This window comes from Symsagittifera roscoffensis, chromosome 4 (genome assembly GCF_963678635.1).
Source record: "Symsagittifera roscoffensis chromosome 4, txSymRosc1.1, whole genome shotgun sequence".
Taxonomy (NCBI): Eukaryota; Metazoa; Xenacoelomorpha; order Acoela; family Convolutidae; genus Symsagittifera; species Symsagittifera roscoffensis.
In genome coordinates this window covers 40,181,382-40,203,647 of record NC_087065.1, presented here as the reverse complement: position 1 = coordinate 40,203,647, position 22,266 = coordinate 40,181,382, and the positions used below count along the sequence as shown (strand labels likewise).

General features: G+C 37.4%; 2 protein-coding genes across 2 annotated transcripts in view; one reads left to right on the top strand and one right to left on the bottom strand.

Moving 5' to 3' along the window:
- Positions 1-57: 57 nt before the first annotated feature.
- Positions 58-16,499, bottom strand: LOC134844157 (CCR4-NOT transcription complex subunit 11-like). Its single transcript, XM_063860698.1, has 4 exons — positions 15,999-16,499; positions 1,951-2,091; positions 1,210-1,877; positions 58-468 (listed from the first exon to the last, which is right to left on the bottom strand). Exons 1-4 carry the CDS (start codon positions 16,492-16,494, stop codon positions 340-342), a joined length of 1,434 nt encoding a protein of 477 aa, XP_063716768.1. The 5' UTR covers positions 16,495-16,499; the 3' UTR covers positions 58-339.
- LOC134844156 (iron-sulfur clusters transporter ABCB7, mitochondrial-like) overlaps positions 8,484-22,266 on the top strand; it is a 281,118-nt gene continuing 267,335 nt past the window's right edge. Inside the window, exon 1 of the mRNA XM_063860696.1 lies at positions 8,484-8,509. The gene's annotated coding sequence lies outside the window, so the exon portion shown is untranslated. The remainder of the gene's footprint in view (positions 8,510-22,266) is intronic.

The window sequence follows — 22,266 nt, the reverse complement described above, 5'->3', positions numbered from 1 at the left end:
CAACTTGAAAGGAGCAAATAAAGAGGAGTAATATATATTGGTTATTCAACCGTCCTATGAAACTAAAGATTAAAGGTGTTCCGAACTGGATAATTGCTATAAATGTCAAACTTGAAAACAATCGGGCAATGTCAAAGTAAAGTTCAATTCCTAAAAAAATCCAGGAGGGGGAGGGAGGTTGTTGTGTTGCAGGTAACAGGTCCTAACTGCCTCCCAATTCAGAGCCCCAAACTATCCTCGATCCTGAAAACGACTGACAACTAACTGCTAGTTTGCACAGCAATTGCTGTTCAATTAACAAATCACAATATTAATTTTGAGCTGAATACTAATGTAGTTCTAGTTTTTCCCATTTGCGGACTGCTTTGTGGAAGCATCACTGCCAGATCCAGAATCTAAAGACTTCATCAGCCTGAATAGAGCTGCAGCTTCTCGGATGCCACTGAACTCAATGCAAAACGCCTGCATCTAAACGCATAATGGAAAAATACGCTAAACCCCTTCCTGGATATGCAATGCAAATATATCCAAAAGACATATGGAAACAGGCAATACGTTCTTGGAAACCAGCAAAAAATGTTTTGATTTTACAACAGATTTACTACGATCACTGACGCTTAATAAACATTCTGCCTATAACTTATGTGCTTCCTACTAGTAAGAGGAAGCTCTAATTTTCTGATAACTAGGTTGCTTTTCTATGTTTAACAGTCAAATGAAACATAACACAGACAATTAGAAAAGAATCATTTAAGCAAGAAAGAAAAAAAAACTGACTGTTTTTTTTTTAAAACTTCAACTTTCGAGTTTCAAAGAAAAAATAAATGGCCCCAAGGCTCTACGAATTTCAAGAACAATTTATGCATGACATTTTTTGATAGGTTAAACCAAATTTGAGACAACTGGATCAAAAGGTTAAGTTTGAATTTCGCTGGGAAATCTGAAATTTAAACTCCAATTTCGAAACTAGAAAACAATCACGTTTTTCGTGACCTTGTACACTTTTGCTGTTCGATTGTGGAGTTTGCCTTCGTTTTAACAAAGGAAATGAACTGAACTTAAAAGAAATCAAAAGTCTACCGCGAAAAATTAAATTTGAACGTGAACTAATTTCCTTACAAAAAATCACCAACCCATAAATAAGAGTTTTCACTACATTCATGACTCTTAAAAATAAAACAACATACCAGCCAGTAAATAACTACTTACTTCAACCATGAGGTCAGAGACATTGACTACTTTATTTCGTATCAGCGACTGTAAAAACACGCACAACAAACGGACCAATCTGTTCTGATGGAACTTGTCTTGAATCGCTTCACAAGTCTGGATGCAGTTCGAAATGTACATGTGAATGAACTCATTCGGTAGCTCAACCTCGTTTGTTAGCCGATTGACTACTTCCATGGAGTGAACTGACATTTCAATGTTCACTAAGGCTTTTAGGAACTCCAGCATTTGGTGCTCACTGCCTTCTCCACTTGAAACCAAAACCTTAAGAAGCAAATCAACAGCGGCCGTCGGGTTGTGCTCTGTGAGCGCGGCAAGATGCCCAACACAGAACCTAAGACCGCTTGTATTTTTCACACTTTTCAATTCATTTTTGATTTCAGCCAACTGATCATTAGACAGCGTAGTTTTGTATGCAGATTCTAGTAGATTTTTCAGATGCGTGCTAACACCAGTAGCATCCGATGATCCAGTGTCGGCGGCCTGATCGGCTTTATTTGAACTATTTTCACTGAAAACTGTATCGTCGAACTGAAACTTGTGCTCACTGTCCAGAGGGTTCATCCAAATCAAGTCACTTCCATCATCGGATTGAAAGACTGGCGGTGGAATTCGAAAAATGAATGAGGCAGGGTTAAGAGTGGCATCTGAAAGATCAAACATGCCGAAATAGTTGTCTCCTTTGAAAACTTCTTTTTCCCTTAAAAACTACGGTCTTACCAAGACAAGGAAGAGCAGCCTCTATTGTTTTCGCTATCTGAATATAGCTATTTGGAGGATTCAGCGTCTGAGGCATTGGATTTGCAATTATTGCACTTACAGCAGCCTTTTCCACTGACGGCATAGATTCCATCTCTGCGGCTTAAACAAACAAGAGACCTATGTCACTCAAGTAGCACGGAACTAAAACACTTTTAAATTAAAAAATCACTAGCTATTTAGGGGGGCGGACGCTTCTTCCCTTGGGGTTCGACCCGCTGTCGACCCAAAGAGCGATTTTTTGGTCATAATTTTCTAAAAAGTGCCTGAAAACGCCTTTTCGGCCTGTTTTTTCAAAACTTTATTTTTAGTCACTATTCGGAGGGTTTTGACAAAAAGCGAGTTTTTCAGCGCTCCTTCTTCAAAATTAGTATATATTGGCCTTTTGAGTGGCGATAGGGTCGAATCAACAAAGATTTGAGTATCGATTACGAATCTTCAATAATCTGAAATGGTTTGAAAAAAAAACACCAACCAAGCAAATATACTCCTCAATTTCTTCAAAATTCGGAACAAAAATAATTTGCGAAACACAATTTTCTGAAAAATTAAGTGAATAAAGTCAAACAAAACTACAAAAAACTTCAAATTCGTATCGAATGATGCTGATAAGCAGTCTTAAAAAGCATTGTTAATCATTTACCGAGTGACAATTACGGAGAAATTTTGAGCCACATTTGGAGACAAAAGTTCAAAACGTTTTTACGACTCCTCCGTACTGAAACATATAATCGCAGAAGATTAAATATTGACCAAAGGACGAAAACCAGCATCCGAAAAATTAATACTTTTCAACATTTTTAAAAAGCAACTAGCGTTTAACGCACTTCCGGTGCTTCATACTTTTGAAAAATCATACACCCTATTTAACGGAAATAAAAAAGATTTGAGCATACATACTTAAAGGCAAGATTAACAATCCTGAGAGCACCCTCACAGTACCCTACCTTGTGCTTCTAACAGATCAAGGAACAAGAAAAAAGCTTAAACCGAAATTTTAAGAAAAACAGCAAAAGGAATGCAACCGTGGCAAAAGACGGGGGCATCCGACAACGCTTTTTATTACAATTGAAATATAAAAAAACTCCAAGTCGATAAAAACTGCAAGGTTTTTTCATGCTAAAAATGATGAAATCTGAATAGTTTTGGGATACAGATTTTCGTATTTAAAACTCAGAAACAACTTTTAAATGACCAAAAGCGTACAAATGACTTTTCGATTTTTAAAATTTTTTTTTATTGAACTTAATTTTTTAAATTTCATTCGTCCGTACCTATAAAAATTGCTGCCATCAATCGTTTAAAATTTTTGAAAACCATAAAAACGTCATTTCTAGAAGAACCAAAGGCGTTGAGCAGTCTCACTTAGAAATTAGATGAACACCTCCTGAGGGTAATTTGACAGCAACCCACCATAATATTGAGAAACGCTTGTTCAACTAAGTTTTCCGAAACTTTTTAAAACATCCTATAAAAAAATCAGATCTCGGAAACTAAAAGTATTTGAGCATTCAAACTAGGAGATAAAATAAGCTACTCCTGAGAGTGCCCTGACAACACACATATAGCGGGAATTTCATTTTATATGAATTGTTTTATATCTGTTTTCCGAAACTTTTGAAATTATCATAAAAAACGTCATATCTCAGAAATTAAAGTATAAGAGCATTCAAATTTGGAGGAGAGATAGGCTATCCATGAGAGCACCCTATCTTCTGGCTCAAACAAATTAATAAAAATTGCTTGTTTATAAAACATATGAGAAAACAGCAAAACGAACGCAACCGTAGCAAAAGACGGGGGCATCCAACAAAGCTTTTAATTGAACGATAAAAAAATCGAATTCAAAGATTTCTTTTAAACAAAAATTTTAAAATCTCTAAAAATTATTAGGTTAAGATCTTCATTTTATTTCAGAAATGAAATGACCAACAGCATACAATTGCCTTTTCGATATGCAAACTTTTGAAACAATTACATTTGCTAAATCACAGAATTCAAAAAATTGAGATTTTTATTGAAATTAGTTCTTTGTTTTCATTTACCTGTACGTATAACACTTGCTGCTATCAATCATTTAATCCAGCGCTTTTTATTTTTGAAAGATCACATTTTTGTTAGCTTAGTTCCTAGTTTCAAGAAAAGTTTTGAAATATCATAAGAAACGTCGATTTCAAAAACTTATAAAATTTGACGGAAAATATTGAAACTGAGCCCATATCTTCAATTGCTGGTAGTGGTCTGACATGAGCGCACTATATGGAGCCGTCTCATTGGGATACCAGATGAAAACTTCCAGAGAGGACCTGGATAGCAACTCATCATAAGGTTTTGTAGACCTAAAAGTTTTGAAATTTTTTCAAAGGTAATAAAAAACGGCATATCTCAGAAGCTAAAATGATTTCATCACTCAATTTCCGAGATTAACCTGAAAACACCTCACACTATAGGGTTGGTATTTTGAAATTTAACTTGATTTTTTTTTCAATTCAAATAAATTTTGAAAACCATAAAAACGTCATATCTCGGAAACTAAAAGGGCCTGAACAGTCAAACTAGGAGTCAAGAAAAGCAACCACTGAGAGTCCCCTGAAAGCATCCCACTAGGGAAACTTTTAAAAAGTGATAACAAACATCGTATCTAGAAAACAAAAAGGATTTGAAAACTTATACTTGGAGCCAAAAATTGCGACGCCTGAAAACATGGCAGCATCAAACTACAAGGTTAAAAATTTCGAATTTTGAAACTTTTTTAAATGAAAGTTTTCGTAACTTTTTGAAAAAATTATTTTAAACAGTTATGTCTCGGAAACTTAAAGTATTTGAGCTTTCAAATTAGGAGTCAAAAATTGCCACGCCTGAGAAAACCATGTCAGCGATAAACAACAAGGTTGGGAATTTCGAGATTTACACTTTTTTTATATAAAAAAGCTACATCTCGTATTCTTCATCATCATATCCGGTTTTTGATCAGACGGGGTTGACAGCACCAGGCATTGTCGAACTGCATATCTCCATAAAAAACGGTCTGGCGGGTCAGTGTGGGTAAGGCAACGTTCCTTGACTATTTTTCACACAATCTAACAAAGTCTTCTTGGTCTCCCACGTCTTTTGACGGAGGAGAGGAGATCTCCATTTCACTGGCGATTTCAAAGCATGAAGCGGAGGGAGCACGCTCAACATGACCAAACCATCTGAGGCGTCTGCTCCGAAGGACTTTCATAATGTCACACGAGTAGAGTTTATCAAGAAGTGCCGACTGGTAGCTAACCCAGAATATGTTTGTCCCAGATGCACTGGATTGTCGCGAACTATCGACGGTCGCCATTCAATTTTGATTGAACAAGACGGCACTACGCTCGATATTGAGCCACCTTGAAAACTAGAAGTACTTGAGCACTCAAATTAGAGGCAAGATAAGAAACCTCTGAGAGAACCCTGACAAGTTCCATATACAGGGTTGAGCAGTTCAAATTTTGTGATTACTCTTCAAATCCAGGTTTTAAAAAAATTAGGAAAAAAATCACAAAAATTGCCGTAATTCGTCAGCTAAAACGAATTGGGTATTCATATTTCGCGACCAGAGCCGCAATCTCTGAGCAACCCTGACAGCTTTTCATAATTGCGTTGCTCATTTCAAACTAAGAAAAAACATTGAAAATAAAATGAAAAATGAAAACAAATTTTAAGCATTGCAGTATACACACAGGCTAAGCCGAGCTTCGCACCACTTTCGATACAATTCAAAGATAAAAAAAACATAAGTCGAAAAAACTTTTAGTTGAAAAAACCAGGTGAACCAAATTTTTCGTAAGTCTCGATAAAAAAACAACTACAGGCCCAGCTTTAGCTGGAGGTACATGTTTAAAATTGAATAAGTTTGCTATAATGATGCGACACGAAGTGTGATTTCAAAAATTGGACTTTTCCTGAAACAATAGTTGTTTCTTTAGTACAAAAAGTGAGAAAAGTACGAACTTTTGGGATGATCAATTTCCCAAGATGAAATTTATCTTCAAGAAATTAGGGAATCACTGCTTCTGCAAGAACAATTATTGCAACCCGTTCTTTCAATGGAACTTTTCATGCAAGATTTGATTATATGATTTTAAAAAATTCAAAAAGGTTCTAAAAACGGTCGAAAGTTCTAACAAACGCTCAAAGACTTTACAAAATTCATAACGCTTTTCTGCAAACAGCAGGTTATGGCCGCTTAAGCAGAGAAGACTTCCAAAGCCGGGTTTCTCGATTGAACACAATCTGAGAATTGGCCCGATAGTTTTCGCGTAAAGACCATAAGTTTCCAAAAAACTATCCAAGTTCCAAAATTTGACTTGTTAAAAACTTTTTAAAAACAAACTGGGCATAGCTAATTTGAAAGGTAGGCTTTCAACAACCTGTTCAGTCGATTAAACCATTAATATCACGTTTCCCTTGATATCAAAAATTTGACGATTCGGAGAATCATAGCTTTTTGTGCGAAAAACTTACACAGAAACGTTTTTCAGAAGCGATTCACACAATCTGCATCTTCGACAACCCAAAATCTCAGGTTCGAGAGGGTAGTTTTCGAGAAAAGTCAAAAACTTTAAAAAACGGTCAAAATGAAAAATTTTACTTTTGAGAGGGCCAAATATTTTGGAATCAAACTACTGTGCGTAGACGCATAAGCAAATAAACTTCCCAAAGCCCATTCTAAAAATTTAACCCTAAAATCTCAGGTATGGCATGGTAGTTTTCGAGAATATTCAAGTTTATTAAGAAAAAACTGTCAAAAAATCAAAAATTTGACTTTTCAGAGGGCTATAACTTCTTGTGTGAAATGTTTCGTTAGTGTGCGCTAATGCAAAGGAGCTTCCCACTACCTGTTATCTCACTGAAATCACAATATCAGATTTGGGAGGTTAGAAAAGTCGAATGGATTCACAAAACGATCAAAAATCAGAAATTTGACTTTTCCGAGGGCCATAACTTTACGAGCAAAAAATTTAGGTTGTAGCCACTTTTACAAGAGAGTTTTCCAAAACAGTTAAATCCATTGAAACCAAAAACTCATATTTAAGAGAGGTAGTTTTCGAAAAAACGAAAAAAAAATCGAAAACATGGGTCAAACACTCCGCCACATTTTTTCGAAGGCTGTAGACAGAGGAATCAAGTAAAAAAAACTTCAGGAGAGTATGCAGGCACACAGAAGAATAAGCGGTCTTTCAATTGATACTCTTTTTTGAAAATCAGTAGAAGTCTCTGAGAAAAACAAACAGATTGGTAAACATACAATCAACTTGAAAAGTGCTAAAATTGTGTTGATCTTGAAAGGTCCCAAAGTTAGAAAATGAAGCCGATGAAAAAATAGGCTGAAAACTAAAATCTACTAAATTAAAAATCAAGATGATTAAATTGTGCAAAATTGAGCATGTCAGCAATGAAACTTACCATTTCTACTAAATTGACTATTCTGTGAACAGAGCTATCTACGGGAAACAAAAATCTGAGTAACTTATGAAGTTTACACCCAATGATAAGTTAAATATTTCTGAAGGTACAGACAAAATTTAAAGCAAAACAATCATTAGACAGTTAGAAAAGAATCAGTGGATGCAAGGAAACAGAAAGAAAATACTGCTTTGGTTTTTGAAAAAAAAACTGTTCGAATTTAAAAATATATATATAACCCTAGAGCTCTTTGAAACTCTTTGCTTGGAAATTTTTTGAAACAATAAACCCAATTTCAGAAACCTGGATTGATAGATAATTTTTATTTCCTGTGGGAAATCTGAAAATTAAAATTTACTTCTGAAGTTTGTAGACAATCACGTTTTTTATGAACTTTTTGATACTTTTTTTTGCTGTTTGATACTAAATTTTACCTTCCTTTCAACAAACGAGATAAACTGAACTTCAAAGACATCGAAAGTCGAACCATCAAGTTTGAACTTGTGCAACAATTAAGAATTCCTGTGAAAAAAAAAACAAATAGAATCATCAAGACCTAAACGAGAGTCTTCACTGACACTTATTCGATGACTCCATCATTGAACAAAAAATTTTCGAAAGTTAAACCAGAAACATCCGCGCCCCTGCTTCTTTTGCGAAACTCGTCATGAGCCGTAGTAGACATAAAACAACTATAATTGAAACTATTAACTCACTTATTTTTTCAAGATGTGAGCCTTATTTCAAACAATTAGTCTGTCATCATGTTGAGTCGAGTTAGAGGAAATCGTTGATATCCAACTTTGCCTGTAAATTGCTTCATAAAATAAGAGATATGAACATTTTGTAATTATCTTTTTTTCAATAGAAAATTACAGTGTGTGTAAAAACTATCAATTAAATTATACTGGCATTGCTCGAAATTGAATTGAAAAGTTAAAACATAATCAAAAAGTCATAAAATAAAACACCCGATAAACAAGCAGACAAAACTTTTGAGATGAAACTCATGGAACGACAAAAACCGATTTATTTACTGATTAGCCTTACTGTTTAGCCTAATTGTTGTGATAAACTTATTAAATAGTGTGTCTGTTCAAATTTACCTCTTGTGTAATTTCATATTAAATGCGCTGGGCTTTCCTCAGACTTATCTTACCAAATCTCGCCGTCCCAGCCGTAGGCGAGTGAAGTTTCTCTGGCGTAAGTAGACGCAAGAAGGAGTAAGCCGGTGAATCGACCCCCAAAACTACGTCAGGTTGTACCACTCCTTTTTTTCCATCACTTTTGAATTTTAAATCCTAAATGAAATTATTCATAAATCAACCCAAAGAGCTTCCTTTCTCGCCCCAGTTGTCTGTGATTCAGGTAGATGCCGCGATTCCAGGCAAGACGCATCCCTGAGTTCTCACAGAAACTAGTTATCGGCACTTCAAGGACCAAATATATCAAACCAGCTCTAGTAAAATCAACAATTCACTGTTTATGCAATACACACTAAAGCGCCTAAATACAGTAACAATAGTTGCTGGATACAATGACAACAGGCTGCATCCACAAGAATTAGAACAGCAGTGGAAAAGCTTGATTAATCTCGTCACTAACAAGTTTCAGCCCAAGACACTGATCATCCCCGAAACAATTCAACTGTATTAACACTGAAAAAAATCGCAAAACTTATATTCATAATCATGTGTTGTTTAATTTGATAAATAGATTTGTACACCCACATACACTCATTGTTTCACCTAACCTCAACTTAAATCTAACCCCTCAAATGCTCTGCCGTGATGGCATCCATTTCTCGTTCTACGGTTATGATTTCCTTACTAATTTTCTTGCAAATATTATCTATAAATTCTCTCGCTAACTTGACACCGCCGTCCTTCCTCATATGGCTACTCAAACACATTGCCTTATTTGTAGAAACAGCTTGCGAGGAGATGGTGTTTGGTGCTTCACATGCCTAGGCTACATGCATGAAAAATGCAGCGGCCTAGCCCGCAGCAGTGATCATTAAGACGATTTCAGCTGTCATCGCTGCACCTCCCAACTTCATTCAGATAAACGACAGGCATGAATACAATCCCCGACCCTAGCTACAACCACACTCTCCCAAATTCACCCTCACCCTTCCACTGCCCCAAACTCACTAAACTCAAGAGAACCCTCCACTCTAGAAACTAGAATAACACAAGACCCATGGTCAAACCCCTGTCCAGAACTCATAGAAACCACAAGGAAAATATACTCCGAAGTGGTCCAATGGAAACCGGTCTTCATGATCTTATCAAAAAAAATTGGTTACAGTTTCATTGAATAGAACACTGAACAGCCTAGTAGAAAAAAAAACGAAAATGCCCTCGCAATGCACGCAGCAATGATCTTTCCACACTTACTACTGTGCAAAACAAAGTCCGAAAATGATGGATCTTTATCCAAGACAATAGCAAAGCGACTTAAACAATGGCAAGACGGAGACCTGGATGGCTTATATAACGAAGGGAAGGCGCTGCAAATGCGCTTGACAAAAGGAAGTAGAAGAAAAACTGAAACTGAAGCACAACAGTTCAATAAACTAACGAAAACTGTAAAATATCAAGCGCAATAGCAAAACTAACGGACACATCCAAAGGCATTCTTTCGCTCGACGAGATCGTCCAAGGTAAGACAGTAGAACAGACTCTTATAGAGAAGCACCCACTATCTGAACCAATTGATGAGAATTATATTACACCAGTCTCAAATGAAACAATTCCCTTCCATCCATCGACATTTGATCAGATAAACAGTCAACATATCAAGAAAACAGCCATGAGAACGCATGGATCTCATGGACCATCTGGCCTTGATGCAAACGAAGGGAGACGAATTTTAACACACTTCGGGCAACAATCAATTGAGATTTCAAAAAGAATTGCTAAAATTGCTAGAAAATTGGCTACTGAAGAACTAAATCCAGAACTAACGGAACCATATAACGCATGTATATTAATACCCTTAGATAAAAATCCAGGAGTAAGACCCATAGGCATAGAAGAAGTTATGCGTAGGATATTAGGACGAACAATACCCAAATGCTTAAAAAACGAACTCACGTGGCTCGGTTCAAACTATGAACTCTGTCTATGACAAAAATTGGGCATTGAATATGCGATCCACACGCTAGGAGATCAATACAGCAAAACCTCCGCCGATGCTTTTTTATTGATAGATGCCGAAAACGCTTTCAACTCGCTAAATCGAAAGCTGGCATTAAAAAACATCGAAAATACCTGCCCATCTCTTTTAACCGCGATTAAGAACTCCTACTCCAATCCATCTTAACTGTTCGTTAACAAAAAAACGATCTACTCTCAAGAAGGGACAACCCAGGGGATCCACTAGCAATGGCCATGTACGGTCTAGCCATAATACCCCTCATAAATAGAACACTGAACAGCCTAATAGAAAATAACGAAAATGCCTTCGCAATGCACGCAGCAATGATCTTTCCACACTTACTACTGTGCAAAACAAAGTCCGAAAATGATGGATCTTTATCCAAGACAATAGCAAGGCGACTTAAGCAATGGCAAGACGGAGACCTGGATGGCTTATATAACGAAGGGAAGGCGCTGCAAATGCGCTTGACAAAAGGAAGTAGAAGAAAAACAAACTGAAGCACAACAGTTCAAAAAATTAATGAAAACTGTAAAATATCAAGCACAATAGCAAAACTAACGGACACATCTAAAGGCGTTCTTTCGCTCGAAGAGATCGTCCAAGGTAAGACAGTAGAACAGATTCTTATAGAGAAGCACCCACCATCTGAACCAATTGATGAGAACTATATTACACCAGTCTCAAATGAAACAATTCCCTTCCATCCATCGATATTTGATCAGATAAACGGTCAACATATCAAGAAAGCAGCCTTGAGAACGCATGGATCTCATGGACCATCTGGCCTGGATGCAAATGGATGGAGACGAATTTTAACACACTTCGGGCAACAATCAATTGAGATTTCAAAAAGAATTGCTAAAATTGCTAGAAAATTGGCTACTGAAGAACTATATCCAGAACTAACGGAACCATATAACGCATGTAGATTAATACCCTTAAATAAAAATCCAGGAGTAAGACCCATAGGCATAGGAGAAATCATGCGTAGGATATTAGGACGAACAATAACCAAATGCCTAAAAAACGAACTCATGCCGCTCGGTTCAAACTATCAACTCTGTCTAGGACAAAAATGTGGCATTGAATATGCGATCCACACGCTAAGAGATCAATACAGCAAAACCTCCGCCGATGCTGTTTTATTGATAGATGCCGAAAACGCTTTCAACTCGCTAAATCGAAAGCTGGCATTGAAAAACATCGAAAATACCTGCCCATCTCTTTTAACCGCGATTAAGATCTCCTACTCCAATCCATCTAAACTGTTCGTTAACAAGAAAACGATCTACTCTCAAGAAGGGACAACCCAGAGAGATCCACTAGCAATAGCCATGTACGGTCTAGCCATTATACACCTCATAAAACTTTAATCAGTAGACAACGTAACCCAGAAATGGTACGCAGACGACGGAAACGCAGTCGGTAATTTAAGCAATCTACGAACCGTCCTCGATAAAATTGTATCACTATGTAAATTTTTTGGCTACCATGTTAAAGCATCCAAATGCCAACTCATTGTCAAAGATGAAAAACTCGGTGAAGCTGAGAAAATCTTCGAAAATACAGGAATCACTATAAAAGCAGGCGCCCGAGTGCTTGGTTCAGTTATAGGAAGAGAATCTGAATGTAAAAAATTCCTCGAATTTCAACAGAATGAGCAAATCAAAATTTTGAAAAAATTAAAGAAAATCGTCCAAGGTAAGACAGTAGAACAGACTCTTATAGAGAAGCACCCACCATCTGAACCAATTGATGAGAACTATAATACACCAGTCTCAAATGAAACAATTCCCTTCCATCCATCGATATTTGATCAGATAAACGGTCAGCATATCAAGAAAGCAGCCATGAGAACGCATGGATCTCATGGACCATCTGGCCTTAATGCAAATGAATGGAGACGAATTTTAACACACTTCGGGCAACAATCAATTGAGATGTCAAAAAGAATTGCTAAAGTTGCTAGAAAATTGGTTACTAAAGAACTAAATCCAGAACTAACGGAACCATATAACGCATTAAGGATTAATACCTTTAGATAAAAATCCAGGAGTAAGACCCATAGGCATAGGAGAAGTTATGCGTAGGATATTAGGACGAACAATAACCAAATGCCTAAAAAACGAACTCATATCGCTCGGTTCAAACTATCAACTCTGTCTAGGACAAAAATGTGGCATTGAATATACGATCCACACGCTAAGAGATCAATACAGCAAAACCTCCGCCGATGCTGTTTTATTGATAGATGCCGAAAACGCTTTCAACTCGCTAAATCGAAAGCTGGCATTGAAAAACATCGAAAATAACTGCCCATCTCTTTTAACCGCGATTAAGAACTCCTACTCCAATCCATCTAAACTGTTAGTTAACAAAAAAAACGATCTAATCTTAAGAAGGGACAATCCAGGGGGATCCACTAGCAATGGCCATGTACGGTCTAGCCATAATACCCCTCATAAAACTTTTATCAGTAGACAACGTAACCCAGAAATGGTACGCAGACGACGGAAACGCAGTCGGTAATTTAAGCAATCTACGAACCGTCCTCGATAAAATTGTATCACTAGGTAAATTTTTTGGCTACCATGTTAAAGCATCCAAATGCCAACTCATTGTCAAAGATGAAAAACTCGGTGAAGCTGAGAAAATCTTCGAAAATACAGGAATCACTATAAAGCAGGCGCCCGAGTGCTTGGTTCAGTTATAGGAACAGAACCTGAATGTAAAAATTTCCTCGAATTTCAACAGAATGAGCAAATCAAAATTTTGAAAAAATTAACGAAAATTGCTAAAAACTCCCCCCAAAACGTTCATGCCTGCTATACTAAAGGAGTTCTTGCCACGACAAGGCCTAACACTATGGAAAACTTAGAAGTATGTGAAAAGATTATCAAAGAACAATTAATATCTAACCTGATCGGTAAAGACACATTGAAACCCCAGTTCCGTGAGATATCTTCCTTACCCCTTAAAATGGCCGGCCTGAACATCAAGCTGCCATCCTATCATGGAAGCTATCTAGATTGGTCTAAGGAAACAGCACTAGTACTGGAATCTCAAGATCCTTTTACAGCAAAAACACAGCAAGAAAAAATATGTACGAAAATAAAAAAAAAAATGAAAACTGACAGAACAAACTGAAAGAAAACTCATGAGCTCCTTAGATGAAACAGATAAATACGCAATCGACCTGGCCTCTAAAAAGGGAGCCTCTAACTGGCTCAACGCTTTACCATTGAACAGATATAACTTCAACCTGAATAAATCGAAATTCAGAGATGGTATTTACTTAAGATTCGGATGGGAACCAACCAAAACCCCTCTCACATGTGCATGTGGTGCTAATTTTAACTTGACACGTGCGCTACACTGTGCAAAGGGCGGTTACACACAAGACACAATGAAATCAGAGACACATTCGCCAACCTCAAGAATGAGGTTTGCCATGACGTCGAGATTGAGCCGAAACTTCAGCCGTTGCAAGGCGAAAATTTGTCAACAATTTAACTACAACTGAAGATGAGGCACTACTTAACATTAAGGCAAACGGACTCTGGATTCACGACTTTGCCGCGCTTTCTTTGATGTGAAAATTTTCAACCCCCATGCCAAAACATCTCGAAAACTGCCTAAAGACGCATATAAATATCACGAAACGCTGAAGAACTCCAAATATCAGCAAAGAATTTTAAACGTAGATCAGAGTAGCTTCTGCCCGTTAATTTTCAGATGCACCGGTGGCGCTGCTCCAACAGCCACGCGGACGATGCAACGATTAGCCGAAAAACTAAGTGAAAAAAGACAATAAAGCTATCCAGAATCGATAAATTACATAAGAACTAAAATAAGCTTCACGCTCCTGAGGAGCTCTATACTATGTATAAGGGGGTGCAGATAGCTGCGCAAAGTTCAATTTATCGACAACTCCATTAGCGCTATTGTAGAGGAAGGACGGCTAACATAAATTAACATTACGACGATGCATTTAATGCTGATTTATGACTTCATTGATAAATTGATACAGCTTGCTGATATATATGAATTTTAATAACGCTGGTATGGCCCTATCCAGCTTGTGCACGTACGGTAACTAAACGGAAGGGCCTGTTTTGTAATTTAGTTTTTTTTTTTTTTTAATTTTACTGAAAATAATAATTGCAGTTTTAGCTCTTAATTGTACAACTGTACTTCACATTCACATAATACTACACAGAGGCGAAGCTGAGCTTCGCACCAGTGGCGATACAAATAAAGAAGCCGCTAAGTCGGAAAAAAAATTGAAAAAGTCGGTAAACGTAGATCAATCAAAAAGAATAAGGCTAATTTAAAAAAAAAGGCGCACAGACAACAGAATAAGAAACTTAATCGAAAGAAAACTTACCAAGCGGTTCCAAAGCTAAAAACACCTCAGCAGCAACCCTTTAAGGCGAAAAAAAATCAATTACACTTGAGATTCATATAAAGTTCCCTCTTCAAAACTCAAAATCCCCCTGCTCAAAAAAAACAAACACTTCATTTAATTTTCAAATGAAATTATATGAAGCCACTAAGCTGATATAATAAAGGCGAAACTTATGAAGCAGAAAAAAACTTAAGACTAATAAAAATGGATTAGCCCCCTCACCCTTATAACACAGATACGCACACAAAGACTTTTTCTCTCGCCGAAAGACGCAATATGAGGTCATAAAGCTGATATAAAATAGGCCGACATCTATCAAGCCGGAAAAAAGGAAGTTGAAAAAAATTGTTGTCATAAAATTTTGAACTATAATTTCTTTCAGGTTTTTTAGCATTTTTCGCAATCCAGAGGTGAGCAAAAAAATTAAGATTCTGGTAAAACCACTCAAAATTAGGTCACTAAGTCGGTAAAATATAAGTCAAAATCATTTGAGGCAGAATAAAGTTTTTGAGCCAAAAAAAAAGATATGCGAAATCAAGATTAGTAAAACTACTAACAGCAGAAACACAGGAACAAATCAGAACACTTAAAGCAACTACAATGTCGGTTATCCCAAGGGTAGTATATAAAATAGGAGTTGGCCATTTCAGTCATCCAGTGAATTGGTGGTTACTTGATTGGTAATTAAACAACAGCTGTCTTTCGATTTCTGTGTGGAATGCTACTATCTTAGTTATGTTCCAAAGGACGGAAGCTCTCTTCGGGCTACCAGCCTTTTCATCAGATCAGAAAAAGAGCTGGAAGCTACCTAATGAAAATTTGGATAAAGACTACGTATGGTAACACTTCAAAAAAATCTTTCCGTAGGCTTGAAAAGGTGCAGAAAACATCTTAGACCATAGTTCTTTCCCACATCGTATAGGGGAATATTGTAGAGGAAAATATTGAAAAACTTTTCTGACAAAAATAACGAAAAAACAAAAGCAACTGATAATTTTCGTACCGACAGCACTCAGAAAAGAAGTTGTATCCAATATTGCTTGACTGGATAGAGATTCAAACTCATGCACAAGTATCTTAGGAGTTTTCCGTAGCATTTCATGAAGAACAGACGAAGCTGGTGAATCACCAAGGTCACCGTGCACATTCGCGAGATGGCTGCAGAAAATTCGCAAAGACATGGGACTCTGGTTATCCAGCATCTCCACGAAAACATGGGCGAATGGATTGAAATAAAGGGGTTCAGACTTGAACAACTCGTACATCAGAAACAACGCGGTAGCTTTCTGATGCTTGGTTGGAAGCATATCAGGATGCCTCAACATGAAATCGATTGTTTGTGCAACTTGATACGTATCAGCATCCGATACGTAGTGATTTAACGTAGCCGAAATATTATCAAGACTGTTTTCACACGAGAACTCGTCTCCTAAAATACGCGATAGGGCAACTGCTACTTTAGCGCATCCAATTTCTTGCGTAGATGAACTGAAGACCATAACAAATATCTTGAAATTAAAAGAACGATTACGTTTGCAGCATAAAAACCTTTATTTCATAGAGGTGTGAAACAAATAGCAGGTCGAAGCTTATCAAAAGAAAAGGTCAATTAAAGGTGCCCTTCTGTATTACGACAGTCCGTACACAGCTAATATAGGGCCTTGCCAACGCTATAATAATGCATCGGCGAACACTTTTAGAATATTTTGTCGCATCTAGAGACTTGTCAATTGAAATCTACCCTCATTAGTTTATCAATTTTAAGAATTGTCTAATTGGTTTTTTATTTCAATTTTTACACTCCCAGGTGCATAAAAATGAAATTTAAATAAATCGGCTATTAATAGACTGTAACATTCGCCCGGAAGTACATATCGACGGAAAATAAAGCCAGGTTCTAAAACGACTGGCTAGCGTCTAAACACAGCCCTACATGCTTTGCACCGTCTCTGCCAAAGCCAGTTCTTTTGGTGGTCTTTCTAACATCGGGTCGACAAAAAAAAACGTTACTGTTTCCAGCTTCGATCAGAACGCTCTAATTAACTTAATTATATGCAAAAATGTGAGCCCATGGCTGGGTCTCAGTATCCCCAGACCACGAGATCACTCCTTAAAACAGGGCTATACTTATTTATCAAATTACTACTGTTTTTGCTCAGTAGATAAAAATCATCATCTCCATCGAAGATGGATCAATCCTTTCCCTCAACTCCTAGCTTCTCATGATCTGAAAACGAATATAGATGTTATTTATTCAATTCAGGACATCTCCAGGAAGCTAAAAGTTTTTTAGAATAATGTTCAAGTTTGACATTCGACCAAAATGGACAAAAGTGCAAAATACAATTTATGGCCGCTGACCTTGAGAATTGGCAGTTTTAGTAGATAAGCGACGTTGAAGAAATTTTTGCCAAAAAGTAAATTTCAAACGTTTTCGCAACTATGTGCATCGTCAGGATTTTTACAATAAATTACTCTAAATGACGATAAAACATCAATTTACAAATGTTATTTACAATAAATCACATACAATTTGGTTCTAAACCATCATGATAAAAAATTAGCCAATCACAGTTGACCTCTAAATTACTATTAAGATTAAAATACTTTTAACCTCTAAGATTAATTAAACATTTTAAAATTAATTTGTCTGGAAGTTTCTGAGTCATAATTTCGATTTAGACATGTACGTTTTGAATAAAAAACCAAAAATATTTTGGGACTAAATTTTCAGTGTTAACTCCCTGCTCCTAAACTCATCGCGCGTGTTCAAGCCCGGTTTCTCTTTCCTGATATGTATTGCCTCTAGTGTTAGCAATTTTGTTTGGTTGTTTGACCTATCTATAATTTCCCAACTAAGATCTGCGCTATTTCCATCAAGTTGGCATTGCTGAAGGTGGAGGCCTACCGGTGAGTCTGCTTTCTTATGTTCCTCAATTCTAGTGGTCAAATGTCGAACAGTTTGTCCGACATAGGTGGAAGTGCATCCACTACATGACAGTTTATAAACCACTCTTGACTTGAGGTCATTAGAAAATGCTGACTTCAAAGATGGTAAACATGATTGTAGTTTTCTTGTGGTGAAAACCACTTGAACGTTCGTTAATTTTCGTAACCTGTTAGCAAAATATTGGCTCTGGTTACCTCTATATTGCACCATCAGCATTGGGGGCTTCTCATCCTTTGTTGATTGAACTGACAAACCCCTGTCACTATCCAGGGGCTTGCCTTTACCCTCGATGATCTTGCACTAGGCGTCTGAAGCCATCTTTGCGGACCAATTTTCAGGGTACTGATTTGTCAGCCATTGCGCCCTATTAGTTTCCATAGCCTTATCAAATTGCTCCCAGCTAGATGTACTCCTAAAAACCCTGTGTACAGTGCCTTGGATAACACTACGCTTATACTGAGTTGGGGCGCAGCTTCTATAGTTCAGTATAGTCCCTGTATCTGTTGGTTTTTGATACCAACTGCAAGTTACACTCCTATCCTGCGATACATTTATGTTCAAATCCAGGAACGGCAAATTCCCCTCCGAATTAGTTTTCTCTAGAGTGAACTGCAAATTTGGATGAAGAGAATTGGCGGCATCGAGAAGACAACTCGGCTCCCCTCTGACTGTTCTAACAATGTCATCCACATACCTGAGGAACAATTTCACCTGGGGAGTATCCTTCTCCTTGTTCTTAGCTCGGCAGCAGCTTTCACAGTACCAGACTATCTCGGTTATTGATGCGTATACGTCATCGGATATTTTTCCGCATTTTAGATGATACCAGTTTCGGCAACTCTCGCATTCAACCCCCTTTGATCTATATGTGACTTTCCTGCTGCAACATGGGCACAAGCCGTTTTTGTCATTAATTTGCTGTACCCCCGTTCCCACCGGTATTTGTTGTCGTAGAGCAAATTCGTATTCTTTCAGCCATAAGTTTGCCAGAATTACAGCGAGGGACGCGCCCATTGCTAAACCATCAACTTGTACATACCATGAATCATTACACTTGAAATATACTTTGCCTTTTCATGGTTGCTCTTTGAATTTCAGGAGGAGACTCCTGGCTGTACAGCTTCTGTAAAGCAATTTCAATTGCCTCCTTCAGGGGAACGTTGGTGTACAAACTTTTCACATCAAGAGATATTATGGTCTCATCCGGATCTAGAGCAATGTTTTCTATTTTTTCTCTAGCCTCTTTAGTATTGGTTTCTATATTTGCTCCATCGATGTTGTCAAAAAACTTTGCAAGCATTTTGTTAAGATTCTCATACGAGCTGCCGGGAAGTGATAGTACAGGTCGTAGGGGTGTCTCATCCTTGTGTACCTTAGCTAAACCGTACAAACGGGCGGGTTGCCCCCCTGTTGATCTCATCTTAGAATATAACTGATCACTTATCTCGTCTCTTTTGTTCATGGCTAGTAATTCTTTGTTATGTTCTTTCTCAATTTTCAGTATCACCTCATCAGTGGTTGCATCTTTTTTCACAAACTGAGCAGATTGCAACAAGGATTCCAGCTTTGATTCACATGTTTGTTTCCTCATTATGCAAAAACCAACCCCCTTATCAAAAGGCACAGCCAGCAATCCATTATCTTTGAGATATTTCCTCGTTTTTTCAACGGCTTTGTCTCTTGGGGTTTGCCGTACGTTTTTTGCATATGCCTTTGCCGCGGCTTCTATTTCACATAACGTTTCACCAGATGTTTTTTGATTTTTCAATTGTGAGAGGAAAATGTCGATATCCGCCAAAAAAATGTGTTTCGTTAAATTTGTCTCTAAATGGATGCTTGGGGCCCATTGATAGCACTTCATATACCCATTCAGGCAGTTCAATATTATCAAGTACCTTAACTGATCGCTCATTTCTCCCCCCAAGAGGTTTATCTTGTCTCTCGGACAGTTTTTCTATTTGAGGGGTGGTGGAACCGTGAATTCAGCCTTCCGGAAGGGATATAAGGGTGTTTTTCCCCGGATTCAGGAATCCGGCGGGGTCTTGAGACCTGAAATCAAACTATTTCAAACTAACTTTTAGCTTCCTGGTCATGCCCTGAATTGAATTTAAATAACATCTCGATTCATTTTCTGATTATGAGAAGCTAGGAGTTGAGGGAAAGGGTTGATCCATCTTCGATGGAGATGATGATTTTTATCTATTGAAGAAAAACAGTAGTAATACAATAAATAGTCCTAGCCCTGTTTTTAGGAGTGACCTCGTGGTCTGCGGATACTAAGACCCAGTCATGAGCTCACTAATTTTGCATGTAAGTAAGTTAATTTGAGCGTTCTGGTCGAAGCCGGAGAACAGTAACGTTTTTGTCGACCCGGTGTTGAAAAGATCACCAAAAGAACTGGCTTTGGTAGAGACGGTGAAAAGCATGTAGTTTTGTTTAGACGCTGGCCAGTCGTTTTATAGCTTAGCTTTATTTTCCGTCGATATGTACTTCCGGGCGAATGCTGGGTGTTATTCTTTTTTAACATCATGACCGGCAGAACCGTTAGCGAGCACTCCGCGCCAAGTGGACGCTCATAATAAATTCCTTAATAGGCCCTAACCACCAGGGCGGAAGGGTAGTTCGAAACGCAGAAGCCTTCCGGATTACCGTGAATAGCTTTTTAACGTAGTTAAGACCGAAAATTCACGAATCAGGAAGGGTGGGGAGATTCGCGATCCCGTCATTTCCTGAGTTGTCCGTGACCAAAAGCACTTGAAGTTATAGAAGAAACCAAACATTAAGTAGTATAGTACCTAAGAAAAAAAACACAAAAAATAACCGAAAAAACCAAAAACAGTAAAAAAGTATACAATCAGTAGAAATCAACCTCCAAGACGAGATGTTATCCGACCCTCCCGTTTGTTGTTTTTGGATATTTTGTTGTTACAGGCATTTATATCAGTCAGGATCGTTACGATCATTTTTGTGGCCCGTTTGGGGTGCTTGTACTGTAGGGTTATTTGAGTTAATGCTAATTTGCGCTCAATCCGGAAAGGTCTCGGGATTAGTGAAGAAGACTGATCCCGCAAGCAGTTCAAGGAGCAACAAGAGGGGGCTCAACGACATCATCAATCGGCTGTTGGTTATCGTTAACAACTTTGTAATCTTTTTGGTACAAAAATTAAGATATTAATCTGTGGGGGGCTCGATAGTGCTGCACTATAGTGACCCTTCACCGAACTGCGAATTTCCGAGTTAAGCATAAACCCGGAGGGATATAGTGTTATAAGTATTACTTTTTATACTGCTTGTATTAATACTCCCATATCGTTTTTCAGTGAAACATACCGTAAACAGACCGGTTTTTAAGGTCAAAATGGTGATTTTTTGATCACCCCACAAATCGCAATTTTTGAGATACCAATTTTTTTTCAAACGGAAAAAAGCGCTAATTTAGTGATTTTATTTACCTAACTAGTGAAACTGGTTAATTTTTTTTCGGCCTGGTTGGAACTAATTGGGTGCCAAAGTCCAAAATTTCGTGATCCCCCACAAACCGCGATTTTTGAGATATCCATGTTTTTTGAAATGGAAAAAAGCTGTAAGTTAGTGAGTTACATCGTAAATGTACTAGTATAATAGGAAGAACTGGTTGATTTTAGTTCAGAAGTGGTTGGAACTATTTGGGTACCAAAAACCGAAATATTAGTGATTTTTGAAAAAAAACGAAACATTATAAAACATGAAAATTTTTTGAAATTTTCAAGTTAGGACAGTAAAAATTGTTGTTTGGACAATTTCCACTAGTGAACCGACAGGTTTTAAAACCCGTTTGCCGATAACCTTCTGGGTTAGAGAGATATCGATTTTAACGTGTTTGATCTAGTGGATTCATCAATCCGGAGGGGTCCAAATAGCATAGCTTTTGGCAATTTTCTTAATCTAGAGCAATTTTTTTGCATCAAACTAAAAAATTCTAGGCCTTTTGAGCTCGGATCAATAATGTTTTGGTCGAGTTGAACAGAATTGAGAAAAAAATTAGGCGGAACCTATAGGAGAGAAAATTTTTTGATTTTAGAAAAAAGACGTTTTGATTAACAACTTTGGAACTACTGGACAAATCCAGTTGATCTTGGTACCATTAGATCAAAAAAAAGGTGAGCTTACTCATAGAAACATCAATTATTTTAAAAGTATGCGTAAAAAGTTTTTAGGATTGTTTTTAGCAAATTCACCAATTCGTGAAGGCAGACCCTTCACGTTTTAGAAAAGTTTTTTGCAAAGCCCTTACACCCTACCAAAGGGTAGTAACTGATGAATAAGGCAATTTTACGCTGTT

What these genes read in the sequence shown, in the direction of transcription:
- LOC134844157 (XM_063860698.1), bottom strand. Translation starts at nt 16,494, where the DNA reads ATGGTCTTCAGTTCATCTACGCAAGAAATTGGATGCGCTAAAGTAGCA. An exon ending in GGCTGCTCTTCCTTGTCTTG is followed by an intron (nt 1,878 to 1,950) that starts GTAAGACCGTAG and finishes TTGATCTTTCAG; the next exon opens with ATGCCACTCTTAACCCTGCC. An exon ending in TCTCTGACCTCATGGTTGAA is followed by an intron (nt 469 to 1,209) that starts GTAAGTAGTTAT and finishes TTATGCGTTTAG; the next exon opens with ATGCAGGCGTTTTGCATTGA.